Consider the following 20,571-nt stretch of genomic DNA (forward strand, 5'->3'; position numbering starts at 1 on the left):
TAGTGCAGTGGATTTAAAGGATCCCACTTCACTTGTGATGCTAATGGGGTCTCAAAGAGGCCATATGATGCAGTCATTATTGAATTTCATCAAATGCACATACAAAACCATGCTAAAAAACCCATTATTTAGGCTGTAAAGTTAGGATATGCCGGAAGGAAGTTTTCCTGAGGGCATTTTTGGGAGTTTATGCATATTGTTAGTCTTCCTTAACAAGAGCACATCCTAGCACCGCTGTCTCTTTAAGAGATGGAGAATACATCTCTTTAAGATGGAGAGTACAATTTAACACACAGTATTTGAGCTCTGTCCTGAGGGCAGAAGTATTGTCTTCCACTGGTTATGTACTTCATCAAAATTAATTTGCTGTCATTACAGCCCAGTGACATGGAGCATTATTACCTCTGTTTTACAGAAGGGAATTCAGGCATGAAATGAAATCAACAGTGGCACTGATTTTTGGATGTCAGTTTCAGGGACCTTAGATCCGAAACACGGGTGTGGTTTGATTTCCAGAATAGTTTGCACTCGGAGTACTTTCTGTCTTCAGTGCCAAGGCTAAGACAGTTGGGCAAATCTGACTGCAGTCTCAAGGGAACAAACACCGGTAATCACATGGGAAAGGTTTGTTCCAAGTGTCTTGCGCAGAGTTCTTTAGAAACACTGGGGTATCTGCAGGGCTGTGGGTTCCTTCTCTGAAGTGGTGTACAGCTGCCATAGCTGAGGCTCCATCAGCATTTATTGTTCAGCTTCGATGGCCAGCGAAGCAGTGGTCTGACAGAGAAGAGTCTCCTTCTTTTCATAACAACAGCATCCCTCCAGAGTGAGTCCTGAGCTGTTGGTTATATAGCTGAGAGAGGATACTTTATGACCAAGAACAGATGCAAATCTCCCCTCTGTGTGTGTGTGTATGTGCACACACGTATGGTGTGTGTGAGCAAGCATGAAGGTACGCAGTAATGGTCCATTTGGTGACTGTTTCATATGTAAATGCCCTGTGATCTACACTGCATCCATATGCATACCCCAGGTGAATGCATAAACAAAAATCCTACTTGGCAGTTTTTGTGATTTTTCTGAAGGTGTCTTATGTAATAAAGATGATTATTTGAACCCTTCTTGCAGTGTAAAGCACCTTCAATTGCTGCTGCTGACATTTACTGCTGTTTTGTTGATGATTTCCTCTGTTTCAACTCTGGTCAAAATTTTATTTGATAAGAGGATAAGTTGCAGCATCAAAAGATCCAAGTTAAAATTAAACAATACAGTTGGGAGCTGCTTCTAATCAAAATTGGACAGTTAACCATTAAGTTCCACAGGAACATTGGGGAAGGACAAGATTGATACTGCTGAACTTCTTTGAAAGGTGAAAATCAAGAGAAAGTCTGGGAACAATGAGGAAGAATGGAAATCTTTCACCTCCGTCTTACTCACCTGCCCTCCTACCAGCACAATTTCTACATTTCCATTATGAAGCAACCAAATTAAAGGGCTTTTGGACATCAGGAATCCAACCTCTGAGATGAGCTACTTGCTTCGATTCCAATGGCTTTTTCCCTCTGTAAGACTCCTATCAAACATGTTTCTTTCAGGATATGTTCAAACCAGTCACTTCTCCTGTATCTCCAGCTTGTGTTCCCTCAAACCAGCAAACCAGTGGTTATGCTTCTCCACTCATTTTTCATATAGCCTACTTTCCAGTTCTTCATTGTATTATCTGCTTAAAGCCATAACTTCTCAGTTGGAGAGCTTTTTCCCTCCTTTTTCTTTTTTCCCTCCACTTTTCGTGCCTAGTACACATTTGGCATAAATAAGAGCAGCGAGGAGGCCAATGCATGACCCACGTGTCTGTCTTTTTTTGCCAGGATAAAACCTCAAGTTTCAAACCTGGAAATATTTCTCAGATTGTTTTTCCCATACCACCCACATCTTTTTTCCACAAGAGGAAGCTGCTTATGTTGAATGCTGTGGGAACCTAATTGTTACTTTATCGCACAGTGAGGAAAAAAAGTGCTAATTAAACAACATGCTTTTCTGAAACCAGATGATACTTTCATTTTCTGGAAAGAGGAAGCTTAATGTAAAATCCCTTCAACTCTGCCTGGTGAAACCAGATGAATTGCCAAGTAGTTTTCTAATTTCATTTGCATAAGCCTTTTTCTAGCTACTTTGAAGAAAGTTCAAAGCTGACTGTTTGGTTATTTGCCACTCAGCAGCAGGAATGCTAGCTTTTCATTTCCTCTGTGTTTGAGTACCAGTAGGGGTAAAATTGTTCATCTGCATATGATAATGCTGTTCCTTTATTTGGATCTTACCTTTTTAAAAAGAGGGCCCAGATTGATGCAGGGGTCTGGAGGCTCTTTAGCTCCAGAGGAGTCAAAATGGACTGATTTACCACCTTCTCTAGGCTGGTGGGATGCAGAGGTTGTTCATCAGTGCAGAGCAGTGTTTCAGCAGTTTGGGAGACTTGATGAAGGATGTTCTGCTAAACATGAGAGTTTGAACATCGTGCCCAAAATATTGTCTTGGCTATGTCAGTTGCCCAGCTTCTTCTTTTCTGTGCCTTTTGTTCCTCTTACCCTGTAAGATCTGGTTCCTTGCAAGGCAGAGACCTGCTCCTTCCTCCGATCTGCTGACTGAACATCAGGTTCATCTTTTCACAGTTAGTCTCTTCTGGGCTTTGTGGTGTCTAGGGACTTGCTACTCGCCTAGATATTATCGGTGGATACTTCACTTCTCTCAACTCTACAATTAATGAAGCAGTTGTTGTGCTCACAGGAAAAAAAACAGGAATGTGCCAGGACTTTCAAAGGTGCTTTTTGTTGCAAAAACCCTGGTCCCATCCCAGGCTGAGATGATATGCAGCCCAGCTGCATTGCTTTGTTCCTTACAAAGGAGATGAGAATAAGGAAGGTGATTTTGAAGAAGAGTTGGGACCATCAGTACTACACGGGTATCAACTACCTCCTTTGTACAGGCGTAAGACTACAAGGAGTCATGGGAACTCTTAATCTGCACAACAGCAAGTGTCTTGGATGGTCTGCTTTGCTTAACCAAAAGAGAAAAGTACTCATAAAATGGGTTGATCAAAATGCAGTGGCATCCCACATGGGGGCTTTTTTTTGTTTAGAACCAAAATGGCATTTTAATTTCTTCATGGGTAAGGCCTATTTTACTGGATAAGTGTATCCAAATTGGATGATAATGTCATTTAGTTAATCCACAGTAGTTTAGGGAAATGAAACCACATCTTTTTTCAGTTTCTCAAACATCCCTGCGTTGATGGGTCTTCCGCTTTAGCTCTCTACTCATCTCTGTACAAGTTCTCTTTGCTTTGCTCTTACTGCGCAGAGTCTCTCTAGCTGGGATCTGTTTGATGGGCTGGCTCTACACAGTACACATTTATTCTCTCCTTTAGTTCTGCCTCTTCTAACAACAAAGTAGAAAAACAGAATCGCTCATTACAGGACAGATACCTCACTAATAATTAATCTGAGACCAGTCACCACAAATGGTTGTAATGTGTGTGTTTGTGGCTGACCAGGGCTACTGTTTGAATATTTTAGCTGTGTTTTTTTCACTGGAGATACCTGACTGAAGGTACTGAGGCCATCAGCAGACACTGAAACCCTAAACCCGTAGCAGAAATACAGGTTCCACTCCTCTTCAGCTACTGAGCAAGCCTGCTAATTAGGAGCGTTAACAAGCTGGTACCCTCTTATGCAGTCTAACCATGCAGGACAGAAGCTCCTTCTGTACCCTTTGGCGGATGTGTACTGTGTTTTATTTACAGTCTGGGGCATCTAAGCAGTGTTAATTTCTCATGCACTCCTGTTTTCTCTATTAGGTTATGGAAGATCTTTTCAAGACAGTGACAAGCACTGTGTTCTCCAAATGTCCTCGTGATGTTGAGCTTTTTCATAAATACATAGCTCCTGCCCAGAAGGTAATAAATGTGACAGGAAAGAACTGCAATCCTGTTATGCATTTTGGGGGCTCTTGGCTATAGGAAGGCTTAGGTTTTATTTTTATTTTTTTACTGTGTTGTCCTGTGTTAAAAAACTGTGAAGAGCTAAAAGTTGGCCGGAGCTTAAGCAATTGTTCAGATGAACAGAGAGAACACACAACTTTTTGTAGCTGGTAGTAAGTGTGGTAGAACTGTAGCTGTCACATCATCTAGCAGCCTCTGAATCATCAGCTCCAGTAATCGGGTACCCTTTTAGCACTGAATGGCCGGGAGTAGATTTTGACCCATATCTAGATCACAATGCAGACCTACAAATAAAACTTAGAGGGAGGTAGCTTTTCTAAGTTCCCTCTGGGCCCCTGAACCCTTAAGAGTAGCTTTATGGTTGTTTTTTTTTTTCTTGTTTTGACCAAGGACAGGTTGGCAAAAACACTGAAGAACAAATTTGTGATGTAAGTACTTCTATTTCAAAATTATCTGCAAGAGGGCTTTTGGGGGAAAGAGTTCCTATTTTGTATATGTTCTTTTTCTTTCCCAACTCAATGTCTTCTGGGTTAGCATAATGTCTCCAAAAGAGCATGAATTGCAGTTCCCTTTGTACTGTTTGTCAGTTGCCCTTTCATATCTGCATGAGACTGGCATCTGAATCTGCTGGCCTTTGGCTTTTGCTTCCCTGGACAAGATCCTCTTTCTGTAAGGCTATCCTCCTTCCAGTATGTACTTGCACAGTGGTTTGCTCGCTGTCTTGCTTGGGTTTGGCTTTGGTGCTCTGCCTTCCTTCAGACTTCCACTCCGATGGCTCCCTTTTAATGAAGCTATTTTTTGATATTTAAAAATCTCAAAATTGGTTTTGTATTCCTGATTGCTTGTGCAAGTCCTTTTCCCAGTTCTCTGTGTGCTAAAGAACTGAAGGCTTTTGGTTTCCCTCCTTGGCCCCCAAGAATACATCCTCTTCCCTACTTTTGCCTGTCTCTTCAAACAGTGGTGCTCTCCATTCATCCCACAGAACATTGTAGGGCTGCTTAGCCCAGCACTGGTTTTCCTGTTAAGCAGCTACAGCCACGCTTGGGCAACAGGATCGTGATAGAGCCCTGCGCCTCGTGCCTGCATAAGCACCGTGGGGGACATCAGTGAAGTCACTGTCTGCCCATTTAAGTCCTTCTCTCTTTGGACCTAACTGATATTTCTGAGAGGACAAAGTTGCACTCAGCTTCTCCTATGGTCCAAGGCAAAAGAGAGTGAGTCAGCCTCTCTCTCTCTTCTCTGTTTCTCTCTTCATCAGCTGCTGGCAGATCTGGGGCATTCCTGGCTTACACACATCAGTTACATGCGTTGAACTTGTGCCAGTGATCTACCTCATTTGGACCATGGTGTCTCATAATCGAAACACATGGAGCAATATATTCCTTCTTGAGGTATTTCCTCCAGAAGCCTTCCCTGTATTAGTGAAACCTTGTAGCTGGGTGTAAAGAGCTCGTTCTCTTGAGGGAATTTGGTTTATAATTGGATTTAGCCAATGATACAGAGAGATAAAATTATTGTGACCAGGTTATTCTTTCTTCTCTCTGTCCACAATATTAGCTTGGTATGTGGAAAACTTGTCAGCAAAAGTATCTTCCATTGAGTCTTGATTTTCCAGTTGTCAAACCTGCAGCATCTTTCACTGCACTTTTTCTGTTTGCTCTGCCATGATGCTGTTCTTTTGTATTGGTGGAAGTCAGTGGAGAATCTGCTTTCAGATCTGTCAGAGGAGTAGAGAAACATTGCTGCAAATAAATCTCACAATTTTTGCAGAGTAAAATGAAAATGTTTGAGCTACAAGCCCTTTGCTTTCTGGGCTGTTATTTTTGCCTAACAACAACCTGAATGGTAGAGCTATGCTGATGAGGGCATATTGTTTTCTTAAAAAAAATCCACAAATCTCTGTGAAGCAATTTTCTGCAGAGCTCACTTCTGACTGAAATGCAACATTGCAATAATGCAAAAGTGTCTTGAGAGCTTAGCATTTCCTGCCCTGCATGTAGCTGAAGCACAGGAAAACATAGGGTTCTTGCTGTATAAAATGGTTTTTGGTTTCATTCCAAAGAAGCATTGCTGGGAAGTCTGACATCACAGCACAAGTTGGCATGGTGGTGGGGAAATGCCTCCTTAATTTTCCAGTACGGCACTTAGCCAGAAAACTTTCTTGTTAATCCTTTCACAGTTATCTTAAAGAGTTTTTTTTTTATTTTGCAGAATTTCCTACAATGAAGCAATGGAAATTTTGAAGCAAGCTTCTCAAACTTTCACTTTCAAGCCAGAGGTAGGTAGTTGTGTGGCAGCTTGTCCCTATGCCTGTTCATGCACACAGCCAGCCTGAACTTTGTAGATCTCATTTCGCTCTTTCTGATACAAGAGTTGTTACTTCACACAGGTTATCTGCCTCCTGGGGTGTTTGCTCAGTTGTAACCCAGGTACGACTTTTGCCCTTTGGGGAAGAAACGGAAGCAATATAAGGAGTGAGTTCTGTAGCAAAGAACGTGTAACGTTTGCAGGGAAGGAAGTGATGAGTTTGCTGTTGAAGGACCAAGGCTTTGGCAAAAGTGCTTCTCTTTACTGTATGTGAGTAGTGCCAAATATGTTGCATATTCAGTAGCAGTCAAGTAAGGAGAGTTGCTGTAACAGTCCTCAAATAAAGGAATAATATTAGGACAGCACCAAAAGTTTGACAAGGACTAATAAGCCAAAACCACATCAAAATACCGTGTAATCTAGATCTAGGTAAAGGCAATCCCTTGTCTTTCCAAAGCATAGATTTTGACCAGGAGAAAGAATCACATGCTAGTCTTTCTAACACTGTTAGATTATGGTTTTCTGAAAGTCATATTTTGCCCAATCTCAAACACACACACCAGTAGGGAGAGCATTCATGGTGGTGCTAATCTCATGTATATGTGTATACTGATTAATCTTTATCTCGTTCTGATGCTTTGAGGAAAATAACCCTCTGGCTGAAGCCACCTTTGTAGCCAGTTGGGTAACTGTCTTATCTCTGCCTACAGGTGGGTGTAGAACATCAAGTCCTCTATCAGTACTACCTTGATATGAGACAGCAAACTCAGGATATTTTCAGATGAGGAGAGTCTGCAGAATATCTGTTCCCCTCTTCCCGTTCCACTCCCCTGATATTCTTTGCACATCCTATAATGGACTGGAGGTCTCTAGTCAAAATCCACAGAATTTATAGCATTGCTGGAAGAAAGGAGAAGTGAAGGACATTACAAATGTCCAATGCTTCTGATAACAAAGAATTGTTTAATAGGATGCTGGGTTTTCTTAAATGAGAATTAATGTAGTGTGTAACAGGACACAGCAGGGAAGAGAGCAGTCAGCCTAGTAAAGCTGCTTTCTATATACCAAAGGTAATACTGAAATAAGGCTTTTTGCTGGGTTGAGTAAGCTGATTTTGGATAAGTGCCTATTTCCCCTAAGCTATGTGGAGTGTGATTTGGGGGATTTTGTTTGTTTGGGTTTTTTTTCTGATTTGATACCAGATGGTTGGGCTTGATGCAGGGATGATCTGGCCCTGTTCTGTGGAAGTTAACCATGTTATTTTCATTGCTTTGCTCTGCCTTAAAACTCGTGAAACTCTTGTCTGCTTAGCAAATTTTCCCAGTGGCCTGTGTGAGAAGTTGCTGTGCTTGGTTTCATGTTATTCAAAGCTACACATCTCTCCTACGCAGCGATTTTTCTGTGGCTCTTGCCACAGGCAAAGTGCACCAAAGCAGCATCCCAGGTCCCTTTTGCTGTCTTTACAGTGGGGCTGTGACCTCCAAACGGAACATGAAAAGTACCTGGTGAAGCACTGTGGAGAGGTTCCCGTGTTTGTGATTAACTACCCATATGACCTCAAACCTTTCTACATGCGGGACAATGAAGATGGACCTCAACATACAGTAAGTCTGTAGGTCACACTTCCTCCTCTTTTTTGGCTACATATGTGTCTTACCCTACTGATAGATAGACAGATGAGAATAGTCTTCTGCTGGGCCTCTGGTCAAGAAGTCCAAGATAAGATGTGACCATCAGATGATCCTGTTCAGTTGTTTTCCTGTTGTGGAAGAAATCCCCAAAGCAGGAACAACATGAGGAGGATTCGGGAGCTAGGTAGTGTTAAGTTTTTGCTTAAGTCCTTTAAGATGGATTTGCCATAGTTTATTTCTTTTCCTGGTAGACTTCCGTACTACTATGTGAAATGCCTAAAATTGCAATGCTCCAAGCAGCCTGTGATACTCTTGTCATCCAAATCTAGCATCTATGTAATACTCAAATAGCAGATGGACACAAGACGTAGACTCTTCCTCCACAGGTCTCGTGCTTTGAAGGTGTGATTTCCCAATTGAAGTGAGACAACCTGAAACATTGCTTCTACCAAAAAGAGCGACTACCCCACCATGTGCCACTGTCACTTCACTGGCTTTAATTCTAGCAACGGTCCAGCTGTGGGATGGGAGAAGTAACTCTACAAAACAAAACAGAGAAGAAAAGCAGCCCAAACCTAACAGCATAGGGGATAACACTGGGATCCTAACACTTGGATCAGCACATCGGTGCCATTGATCCATTGGTATCATTACCACTAGAGCTAGCTCAAGGAATGGGGGCAGATGGAGTAAACACAAGTTACAAGCGTCAGAGCAGCTTAAACTCTAAGGGAATCAGGGCTTCAGGAAACTTGGCTGTGTGTCTTTGTCTCCTTGTGAGCTGCTGTTGGGTTCCTTATACCCTGCGCAGGCTTGCCTACATGCACAGGTTGTCACCAGAGTAACCTGGTGGGATTCAGTTCACACCACCTGCTGTAGATGTCCACAGTCTGGAACACCACTGCACTTATTTATGTTTTCTGTAGACTTACGGATGGTTATCATTGTAAAGTTCCCTCCTAGCCTTCTCTTGTCAACAAGGGGCTTTTCAAGCATTTGCAAATACTTACATAAGTGTCCTGGACTCAATAAAAGAATTACGGTAGCTTCTTACAAACAGACATCCAGTGTCAGCTGTACTTCTGCTGTAGACTGTATGGCTACATGGCATGGCTTATGTTAGGTTTCTTTCTTTTAAGGTTGCAGCTGTTGATCTCCTTGTACCAGGAATAGGCGAGTTGTGTGGAGGCAGCTTGAGAGAGGAGCGACTGCCCTTCCTTGAATCACGCTTACAGAGGTATGAAAAACCCACAGGTGCTGGGAGACTAGCCTGACCAAGAGAGTGTTTCAGCAGCCCTCAGTGGTTGGCAAGACAGAGGAGTGGAAGGGCAAGTAATGGTATTTAAAAGAAGCCTATTTTTGTCTTTGAGATACCTATTTCTCTGAGTAGGTGACTGCAAACTGGTGAAGAAGTTCTTGTGCTTCTGTTGTAGGTATGCAAACTGCCTCTCTGTTTTAGCTCATCAGAGAAGAAGAGTTTATTTTATGTTAGGAGGCCAGGGCAGTAGAATGCCTCAGCTCTGCTGGGACTATCTGGAACAGGGTCTGATGTGAGGCTCTTCATCCTTGAGCCTTTTCTTTGTAGCTTTTGTGGCTGAGGAGTGGATTGTGAAGGTGGAGATTGTCACGTAGACAGAGCTTGGATGTATTTGTCATCGCATTGTGTAACTGAGGAACTGCAATTTTGGTCAGAAGCTTTGCTAGCTGTGATGCAGCTGGCCTCAGTGGCATCATTTCAGAGAATATGGTTCTTTGCTAACAGTTTGGTGGGAAGCTTCACTGGAAGTACCTGGGACCTGTACTGTGTCATACAGGCTCCTTCCCTGCTGCTTTGTTCTGGATCATGTGACTTGGAGTGATTGTAGGCTAAATTCAGTGTCAGAATATCAAAGCTGCTGTTTAGTTAACAAGAATTGACATTATAGATCGGGTAATTCTCCATAGACAATTACTCCTCAGATCCTGTCTGACTGCTCAAAAAAACCTTTCATAACTCAGATGAGTCCATTTGGGCCAGTCGTACACTTGTGCAAAGTAATTTTGGAGGAGGATTAATCCCAGAGTAACAACCATTTGCATATTAGGAATTAATTTCTTGCTTAAATCAGCCACATGCTCACCGAGATATATCTAGTCAGTGGAGAAGAGCAAAATCCATTTCAGCATAATGAATCCAAAAGGCGCTGGGCAATTAAAATCACCAGAACATTGGTTCTCAATTTGTGGTGTAGGATGATATTATTCCCTGTGCTTCCTGCTACTCTCCCTGTGAGCTCTCCCCAAGCAGGCATGCTTCAGCTGAAGCAAAGTACAATGTTGCCTGCTGCACTTTCACTTGAAATTTTTGCCAGTAAGATCTAGAGTCCACAGCCCTCAAGGTGTGGGGCTGGAGGAGAGGGGTCTGTGTGAAGGTTGAAGCCAGACTTTCTTGTTTGTCGGGAAAGTCATAGGAATTATTTCAAGCTACAAATGGGGTGTGTCTTCAGTGACCTTAAAGTACAGCTCTACACTGAAGATGACCTGGAAAAATAAGACCTCTTCACATGTTTTTCTCGATTTTGAGTACTCAGGATCTGATCTGCTGAGCCCAAATACTTTAAGGCTTTTAAATTCTACTTCCTGCAGACCCAGCATAGCTGAGAGAGATAAAGAACGGGGTTCTTGTCTCCTTATACACACTTCATACAATAGCTCCCCAAGTCCCAGTCAGGGACAGCTGCAATGCACTGAAGATGAGAGAAGTGGTCTCACTTTGCCTACACAGTTTTCTGTTCATGTTCAGAGAAATGGGAAAAAAACCTGACAACTTTGTTCTTGTTCTGCCAGGGCAGGGAAAGGAGAGAAGGTGCACTGGTGGCCATTAGAAAAAGACATATTTTATTTAGTAGCTTTATGGAAGTTGATAGACATTAATAAAGCTATAGGAGTTTAGTGTTTTTGTGGACTACGGAAGGGAAGCCACATAGCCGCACATGTGAAGAGATTTTGACTCACTCATAAATGAGGTTGGCTGCATGTCATTGTAAATTTAATATTCAGGCCTGTACTTCCCAAACATTCACAGATAGAGTACTGATATGCTTAAAGTTCAGAATATCCACAAGTCTTTGTATGAAGCTGGGATCAACCCTTTATGTTGAGAAAACAAAATTTGCATTTTAAGAAGCAGGTGGGGAATCTGTTCAAGATTGTCTACCAATTACCAGAACTGATAGCCACTGATCATGTCTTCCCTTAATCTCCTGCCTTTCCTTTTTTGGACTCAGTTTAGTCATCAGACCCTCCCTTTTCTTGTAGCATTCTCCTCCAGTCAAGTGCTGCTTGTGTGGATTTCCTCTGTTCCTTTACTTACACAGGATTTTCTTTTTGTTCCACAGATTAGGACTCACAGATGCCTACCAATGGTAAGACACTATCTTAGTCTGCAAGCTCTACTTCTTTTGAGAGTATTTAAACAACTATTCCATTTTTTTGATCCGTTTTTGAGGGGACATTTCTTGGCCCAGTTGCCCTGCCATCAGTGCCAGTCTGAATGGAACAGCCAGTTCATTTAAAAAAAGTTTAATCTAATGCTACTTAGTTTGTCTTCCCAATTTGTCCACTCACAGCACAGGTCATTCCTTTCAGGATTGCATGAAGTGGATTAATTTACATAATGATTTTTGATATTAAATCATTAGGCTGTGTTCAAAGTTTAATAGACTCTGACCGCCATTGCATGACATAAACAGGTTGGAGAACCACAAGCAATTTGTGACCTTTAACAGCTCCATGAATAACTCCCTTCGCAATTGACAGGGCAATTGGGTCGAAAAATCTTAGCTAACAAAGCAGCTGAAGCAATTAAAACTGTTCTGTTAAGGAGACAGATCAACCTTTGAATTAATGGTTTAGCCTATTAAAATGGCAGAATGATCTTAGTGTTCCTCTTGACAAGTCTTTCTTGGTATGTACTTTGTCATAGCTACTGAGAGGGTGATAGTGCAGACAATTTTAAATTTAGAAGAGTATATTCAAATACTCTGCAGTATTTGGATAGATCATTAGGGAGGCTGCCTTGAAAAAAAGCAGAGTGAGTGCAGGGTTCTTTACTCTCCTCTTGCCACAATATGAGATCACTTAGGAACAGCCCAGTGCATGGCAGGCCTTTACATCATCCATTTGCAAACAGGGCGAATTAAATGTCTTCCTTTACTGTTTGCATTTATGGGCCAGAATACACCATATCACTTCATCTGAGGGAAGGATTATCCTGAACAAGGATGATCAGTTGTGTGGTTAGATGCTGAGATATAGCCTGAGGAAGTCTGGTGTCCAGTGGCAGAGCTTTCCAGCACTAGTAAGATAACACAGCCCTGCCTCATGCTTCCCTCAACAGAGAAGATTAAGACATTGCCCGTCGCCCATTTGCATTTTCATGTGGTATGTAGCAATCACATTCTGGAAACCCTTTCTTCCTGTGATCTTGTTTGGGATACTCTTTCCTCCTCTATCCCCTCCACTCCATGCCATAGTAGGGTCTGGTATCCTAGGAAGTGCAGGATGGGAGTAATCCTGAATGCTTCTGGACTACAGTCCAAAATCTGCCAGAAAACAGGTAGGTGGTTTGCCAGCATCCATCTTTTCAGTGGAGGTGGCAGGAGAGACTGAAATTTATCTTCTCCAATTTAGTGATTGAATTTAGTCTCCAAAGCTGGCTCACAAACTCCTTGAAGAACAGTTGAGTCATTCCTTTTTAAAATATAATATTTTCTGACTTTAGAATGGGCAGCTGAGTGAGATGTGGTCCTTTTTGAAATTCTTAATATATATTGCCATATCTCAGTTTCTACCTGTTTTCTTCTCTCACTAAACATGAGGATATTGTGGGGACTGATTACTTCTAGGACAGCTTCAGGAGTGCCTTGTTTATGGGAGAATCATTGGGCAAAGAGGCAGATGATGATCTGAAGTACTGTTGTGCTTCTGCCTATTCCTACCTTTTAGAAAGCTTTTCAAAAAAAGTGGGTAAGGGGACATGGTCAAAGTCCTCTGAATCTTCCTCAGTTCACTACCATCTTTCCTGTTGTGCGGGTTTCTTTCCATAAAGAATATGAGTTGTAAAAGTATTTGTCTTGATTTTGTGGAGTTATTTTATTTTCACACTCCTTCCTTTAAACTGTAGATAGAAAAGAGCTCAGTGCTGTACATGCTGGTCTTGGCTAGACTTGGAGCGGTCTGTGGAAGCGAGGTGGGAAAGTCTGGTGATCAGAGTTAACTCTGGGAAGTCACTTGCTTTCTCTGTGACCAGGGAGTATTGCGTATATTGCCTTGTAAATGGGTGTCCTGATCCTATTCGCAGCCTCCAGGTGCCAGCTTAGCACGAGCAATAACAAAGCAGGTACTTTGTAATGACCAATGTGTCCCCACTACCATCAGCTTGAGCAGCATTTCAGACAGTCTTTCTACATGTAAGGCACCCATTTCCTCACTCTGATTATCATCATGTGCATTCAGCGGAGAAGATGGCCTCATACTGAATGAACCCTTTACAGTCCAGGTACCTTTCTGATCTTCTGATCTAACGCTGGTGAAAGTACACGGTGGCAGAGCAGGTGTTACCTGCTGTCTTAGAATGGATATTACTGTGTTGTCTTGGCCTCGCTCCTGCTCTGGATGGAGACAATTGGGCTGTGTTGCGCTCTTTAATTTCTAATTTTCTTTGAAGTTTGAATGCCGGAGTGTTCTGTTGGGTCCTTGTGTGGCAAGGTAGAAAGGAGGAGTTGGACTTAAGGAACAGCAGCACTGGTGAGGCACTTGGAATCCACGGCCAGTGACAGCATTCCTATCATCCTTTAACCTCCTTCAGAGGCCAGCGAAAACCAGTGGCCCATCACTGTCCTTGGCAGTTGCCTGGTCCTATTACTTCTGCTTTGGGGAGTAACTGGAGCGCTGTGCTGGGCCACACAGAGGCAGGTGGAAAGTCAGTGCTAAAGCCAGCCAAAATGTGCCCAAACCCCATTTGTGTTAATGGGAGTGTTTTAGACTGACCTCCTTGAATGTTTTTTCTGTGGATTCCCAAAAAGTTGTAGCAGAGCAGAAGCTGCCTGAAACCAAAGACAGTATTTTACCCAGCATCAGAACCTGGTGATGCTTTGCATGTTTATTTCCTGAAACATTCAACAAAGTGGTCTTCCAAATGTCGTTTCAGTAGTAGTTTTTCATTGCTCTCATTTCTTTCCTTTTTTTTCCAGAAGGATATTCAACTTCATGGACTGAAATATCTTTGTTCTTTCAGCCTTACTTTTTTCAAACTGGCTGCAGAGGCTTCAGTATAACAAGAGGGTTACATAAAAGAGCAAGGTTATATTTGTTTTGAAAGGTGACCAAAAAGAATACATTCTGCTTATGAATGGTCACTAAGAAAGCACTGATCTTCATAGTGCCTTGCCGTGCAGCACAGGAGCTCGTGATGATCATAAAAGGGTATAGATTTTTAAAAGGATGAAAGGAAATGCTTTTCTAACTTGGCACATAACAAGCTCCTGGAATTCATTGCCAGGGGATGTTGTTGCAGCACATTCTTTAGTAAGATTCAAATCTCTGAAGAACTACCAGTCCTCCAGGTCCAGAGCATGACCTCTGGGGCTAGCTGGGGTCGCAGAAACTTATTTCCCCCCTGGAATAATGTTGCACAGTCCCCCAGTTGCCAATGGAGGGCTCAGCTCTTCTCTTAAGTATGAGCTACTAGGAGAAATAGCTAGACTACTTCATGTGTGTTTTTGAGGTGAGAAACATCCGACGTCTGAAGACTACTGAATGAAGAAAAACCTCAGGGAGCATTTTCCAGCCTAAAGGGAATTTTCTCTTCATCTGCAAGGAGTTACTTTTTCTTTCATCTAGGAAGAATGGAAAATTTCTCAATTCCTTTGCTGCTTCTAAGCACAGTCATCAGAAAGGATTCACAGTCTTGATCCTCAGCACGTTTAATTCAATGGACTTTTTCCATTAACTTTAATGGGTTGTGTTTTGCTCCTTTTGCCAAAATGGCTTCTCAGAGTGCTTTGAGATCTACAGATGAAAGCCCTGGATAAGCAAGGGTAGAATTTATTGTTATTGTTCATCTGGAAGAAGCTGAGTTATTTCATCTCCTTAAAATGACCATAAACTCTGTTGCCAGCAAAAGGGGGAAAAAGGATGCTAGGCTTAGTCTCAACTGTCTTTGCATAGGCTGAGACATGCCTATAGATGTCATCAGAAATGTTTGTGCTGTTATTTACATTGCTAGTTGCAGCTAGAGTTGTCACCAGCTGGTTTGCCAGTTCTGCTCAGAACTACTGAGCTGGTACAGATTGATCTGCCACAGCTAGCACCCATATCCCTCGCATTTACGAGGTCCTTCCTATTTCACAAGCCACCACCCTCAGCATCAGATCTGCCCATCATCCTCCTTGCAAACCCTTGAAAAGCTGCGAAGTGGAGCTCCCGGGGGCAGTTCCCAGTCTATTAGCAGAAACTCAAGTTCTTCTTGATGCAGTCTGTATGAAGTAGATAAAGATGAGGACCACCATGCTCTTGCGCAGTCTAGTGTTCATATCCTAAGCATAATCTTCATCACGAGGTGTGGGGTGGACACAGCTGAGCCTTAGCAAGCCAAGCTAACACCCAGCAGTGCAAGTAGAAAGCACGTGGGTCCCAGGGATCAGAAAACATGGGTCCCACTCCTGAGCCTGCTGCTCAACTTGCAGTACAGGCATAACTGCACTTTGTGTGTCAGTGCTAGTAGGAAGAGGTAAGAAGTTCTACGATTCTATCACATTCTGCTTCTGGTTTTACTACTTGGGCAGTGGAGGGGAGGGGGGGAAAAACCCTGAAGATTGGATTGAGAGTAATAAATGGCTTCCCAAATTTTAACTACTGTTAATGAACTGCAAGGAAAAACAATATTTTATGGTATAAAAGGCATACTGTCAAACTGAGTCTGTCAGGACAGTCTCTTGCAGCCATAGAATTGGTTGGAGAGTATTTTTATTTTGCAAGTACAGCTGATCAGTGGCATTACTTTGCTTCACTTTGTTAAAATGTAGTCTTCAAGCCAACAAAATTCTGAAGTCCAAGCAAGTACACTTAAATATATATAATGTATATCTTACATATTAATATATATGAATATATATACACACAAATATTATTTTTCCTTGCAGTTCATTAACAGTAGTTAAAATCTGGTAATCCATTTATTACAATCAATCCAATCTTCAGGGTTTTTTCTGTAGTGTGTTTTCCCTTCCCCTCCACTGCCTGAATAGTAAAACTTATACATGTATTTATATTTAAGTGTACTTGATTTTTTTTTTAAACTGCAATGATAAAATATTCATGCACAAAGATTAGAAGCGTGTAATAATACATCTGGAGTCACTCAATCCCTTACTAGTGCATTCATATAAAGAAGGATAACTTCGTGGCCTCAGTAAGCTCAGAAGTGGCCCCATAAATCAATGGAACCACTGCCATGTTTTTCACTCCTATTAAAATAAAACTGTTGGTGACAATTTATAGCTACAAATATAGTTCCTGTGTATCACATCAGCTACAGTCCAGCTGGGAAATGGGGTACTCTAAAGAAGGACCACCATAATCTTGTTGACACCCATATATTTGGAATATCTGCTTCGAAATGTTTTCTGTGCACAACAGGTGCTGTTCTCCAAAAGGAAATGTCTTGTTCCAGATCTCATTTTTGGAGCAGATATGTCCCAAGATTTTTCGCTGACTTACTGTGGAAATAAATGAATCAGTCTGTAAGAGTAATTGGGGAAAAAGTAACAAAAAGCCATCATAATTACCTTAAAATAAAAAAAAACAAAAAAACACAAAAACAAACCCTGAAGGAATATTCAGTAGACAGCAAGACCGATTTAGGCTTCTGAAGGAATTACTGGAAATGAAATGACTTAGACTATTGAAAGGAAGACAGAAAATGAAAGAATTTATTGTAGGGCAGATTTCAGCACAAGCATGGCAAGGGCTAAACAAACACGAGCAGGCAACTCCATCTCCGACTGCGGAAATGCTTTGTGATTCTGTAGGAACCTGGATTTGTGCCTCTGCTAGGAATATTTTAGATACTAAAACTGACAAAGATGCTTTCAATATGAGCAGAGCTTTGGTGTTCAAGCTGTTCTTCATACCCAAATGAGTTCTTGCTCCTAAACAAAACAGGCTCTAGCATATTGGCAAAGCATAGCTATGCTGGTTTAAATGTGTTTGCACTTGGGATTTCTGCTAATACAATTCTGCCTGTCAAGGAGCCGCCGCACCTCCTCACACCCCTGACCAAGGCCATCTGTGTTGGCAGAAACCCACAGTGGTTAGGGTCAAAGGGAAGTAATTAAGATGGAAAGCAAAACCCTGGATAAAAAGCTCTCTGTAATTACATCAGCATAACTATGCTGCAAATGTAACTGTCTGTTTAAATTACAGGTATCTAGACCTCCGAAAATTCGGCTCAGTTCCTCATGGAGGCTTCGGAATGGGATTTGAACGCTACCTGCAGTACATCTTGGGAGTTGAGAGTATCAAAGATGTTATTCCTTTCCCCAGGTTTTCTCACTCCTGTCTCCTGTAGCTCAGCAGTTGACTCACGTGGAGAAAACTGCTAGTGTGATGATATGTATATAACGTATTAGGATATGACTAAGTGTGTTTTAATAGGAAATCGAGATAATTTTTATATCAGTGAAACTCTTGGTAAATTTAATACTGGCTTATTGAAAAATAATATTTGTCCTGGTGAGATGATGGAAGCACACTTGGCGGTTAATTTCATAGCAGTTCACGTCTTCAGTGCGCTGCAGGAGTACTAATAAATCCCACTTAACTAAAGGGTTAAGATTCTCGTGAGACTAGTACAAGCCATGGAAGTACTGAATAAGTGTTGTTGGGAGGTAGTGGGGGTTTTATGTGAAATATTAATAAGGAGGTGTGACCTAAAATGGACTGGGAGCCAGGACTGCTGTGAGGCTTTAATAGGCTTTAATTAAATGCCTGCACAGTGCTTTGAAGATTGAGTGTTATAAAATTGTGAAGTATTGTCATGGCTTTGATGCACTTGCTCTTACGAAATGGCTACTGTAAAGCATGATTCTCCCCACCCTGAGTTAGAAACAAATATTGTTTACCTTGGAAAAATCAGTCAAACCTAGCAAGGAAAAATGTGATATCGGAACTGCTGGAGTGAATTAGGTGAATGATGTTTGATTTTGTGAATCATCAATAAAGATGTACACTGGTTTTTGTAACTCTGTATGGTTTCTTCTTCTGTTATAAAACCACAGCACTCAGCATCATAGTGTTTCCTTCGCTATCTTTGGTAGATGTTTCCTTTTCCGTATACCCAAATTAGTTGCACAACTTCTGCCTGTTTTCTGTCTCCAAGAAAGCACATGCTCATAGCAGAAAGAAATGTTCAGTTAGATGAGAGTTCATTCATCTCTCCAGAGCCAACTTGCAGTTTATTGGTGGTTTTTTTGTTATTGCTTTGCTGCTTTGTTGTTGTTATTGAGAAAATCTCTCATGTGCTCATCGGACCAAGCAGTTTTGTCTATATTTTGAAACAACCAACATATGCTCCTGAGCATTGCATATGTATTAAGTAATTGCTTATCACTATAGGATCTGAACTCCTTGCAGTCTTTAGTGGGTTTATGCTCTCAGCTTCCCTGCCAGGTAAGGAAATATTAATTTCTGTTTTGAAGACAGGATTATGGGAAGATCAAGTGACTTGCCTAAGGCAATTGGAAACCAGTGGTTTATTTGGGACTTGAACTGAGGGTTTCCAGCATCTTTCTTCCCTTCCAAATTATCACAATCCAGTAAATGGTCATTTGCATAGTGCTTACTACTCTGGAGCCTGTGACGGCTGCAATATAAACAATATATATAAAGAGAAGAAGCAAGGTGACAGCCTTATTGCTAATGAACCTCTTGTAAATTGGCACATACAACGTGAAGTAGCTGCAGAACAGCCCTGAAGACTTCTTTTCTGAGCAGATGAAAGAGACTGAAAAATAGTAATCAACTAGCATTGCGCTGGTAATATTGCAGTCACGGTTCTCTCTGGTAGGGCTGTATAATACTGCACCTGCAGTATCTAAAAATACTTATTTATGTCATATGGCACCCGCCATGTTTCAGTTTGGTCCACGTCTGGGGCTTTTATGTGTTACGATCACGCAAACAACATCACCACAAGGTCATTACTTCGGGGTGTTTGTTGCATGCACTGAGATATCCCCTGCCTAATGAGATTTTTTTCATATCTCCTTCGTCTGCTTGATTAGGCAGGTGTTAACTGTGCGTTTGCTGGTTTGCGTTTCCTGGTACAGCCTTGAGTTGGTAACTCTGGTTCCACGAACTGGTTCAAGCACCTGCCTTCCCTTTGAAACCACTAAGAAGTTCCTACATCAGACACCTGAGTATCTTCCTGCATTTGGACCATCTCCTTTTAACGCGTTGTCTTAAATGTTATTGCTGGCCTTTATGTTTTGGAATTACTTCTCTCAGCAGAAAGATGTGGAAAGAGTACAGCTGCCAAACAGCCTCATCCATACCATGTTCCTAAATAACTTGTGATGAGCAGGTGTCCTTACTGAGATCCTTAGTCACTGGTTCTGTCTCAGTTGCTGTAAATGAGAGTGCCTGAACTGGAAGCCCATCTGCTGAAAACAGAGTGGGTGGATGGCAAAACCATCTCCCGTCCACTCTGCTCTCATCCCCGCTGCAGCTCTGGGCTGGCTGTGTTGTTTCTGGCATCAGCAGGCTGTTGTCAGCGGGAGGTTGTTGATCACGTTGTGAGATGCCAGATCTGATGGGCAGGGTGGAGCTAAACAGCGACGGGTGAAAAACAAGGTGTAGAGAAGACGACAATAGAAGGTGCCAGCAAGTCCTAGGATGATGTGGCATGAGTAACAAGTTACAGGGACGGATAGCAGGACTGTTTCAAACAGGTTTGCAGAGTGGCTGTCAGGGCCGTAGATGAGGTGACAGCTTGCAAGAACCGAGAACAGGTGTGATCTACCCTTCATTCTTTGCCTTGATAAAAGGTTGTTACAGGACAGAAGGAAAAGTTTGAACCTTCTGTTTGTGGATAGGTGGGTATATGAAGGTATATGGTAAGAAAGATGTAGCAAGGATGCACCGTGAGTGGTTCTTCGTGCTTTTCTGACTGAGTGTCCAAGAGGAGCAGTCTCCCCAGTCTTCTACGTGTATTTCTGTTTCACTCAAAGGTATTCGGTGAGTTGGAGACCCAGTGAGCAGGGTTGAGCTAAGGGGGCATTGCCCTTAGGTCTAAAAGCTTATCCAAAAAACTACGCCCAATAATCTGGCAGAATAAGCAGGAGAGTGGGGATTTTCCCAATAGAACTAACCGGGTGAACGTTCAGGCTCAGAAGGGAGAAGAAAGGGTTGTCCAGTCTTGGAAACAGCCTTCAACACGCGTTGTTTTTCCCAGCGGTGGGAGAGAGGAGAATGTAGAGGCTGAGGCCCATGTGCGCGATGATATTACTTAGGGTTAATACCGAGATTGGCGTTCCTGTGAGCAGCTTGATTTATGGGTGCTCGGCAAGGGTGGGAGCTGCTCTTTCCCTCCAGGCTGGCATT

At 42.2% G+C, this 20,571-nt stretch overlaps 1 protein-coding gene across 4 annotated transcripts in view; it reads left to right on the forward strand.

The window, feature by feature from the left end:
- The window catches only part of NARS2 (asparaginyl-tRNA synthetase 2, mitochondrial (putative)), a 52,575-nt gene extending 34,375 nt beyond the window's left edge, over positions 1-18,200 (forward strand). For 3 of the 4 annotated variants that reach the window (XM_010576573.1, XM_010576575.1, XM_010576576.1), the window contains 7 exons: positions 3,848-3,946; positions 4,382-4,419; positions 6,203-6,269; positions 7,765-7,902; positions 9,069-9,166; positions 11,307-11,333; positions 17,395-18,200. In XM_010576573.1, the coding sequence (XP_010574875.1) occupies positions 3,848-3,946; positions 4,382-4,419; positions 6,203-6,269; positions 7,765-7,902; positions 9,069-9,166; positions 11,307-11,333; positions 17,395-17,539 (612 nt within the window). In that variant the 3' untranslated portion in view covers positions 17,540-18,200. The remainder of the gene's footprint in view (positions 1-3,847; positions 3,947-4,381; positions 4,420-6,202; positions 6,270-7,764; positions 7,903-9,068; positions 9,167-11,306; positions 11,334-17,394) is intronic. The other variant, XM_010576574.1, reaches the window with a different exon arrangement.
- The last annotated feature ends 2,371 nt before the right edge of the window (positions 18,201-20,571 follow it).

This window comes from Haliaeetus leucocephalus, unplaced genomic scaffold (assembly GCF_000737465.1).
Source record: "Haliaeetus leucocephalus isolate CR32 unplaced genomic scaffold, Haliaeetus_leucocephalus-4.0 Scaffold536, whole genome shotgun sequence".
In the NCBI taxonomy this organism is placed as follows: domain Eukaryota; kingdom Metazoa; phylum Chordata; class Aves; order Accipitriformes; family Accipitridae; genus Haliaeetus; species Haliaeetus leucocephalus.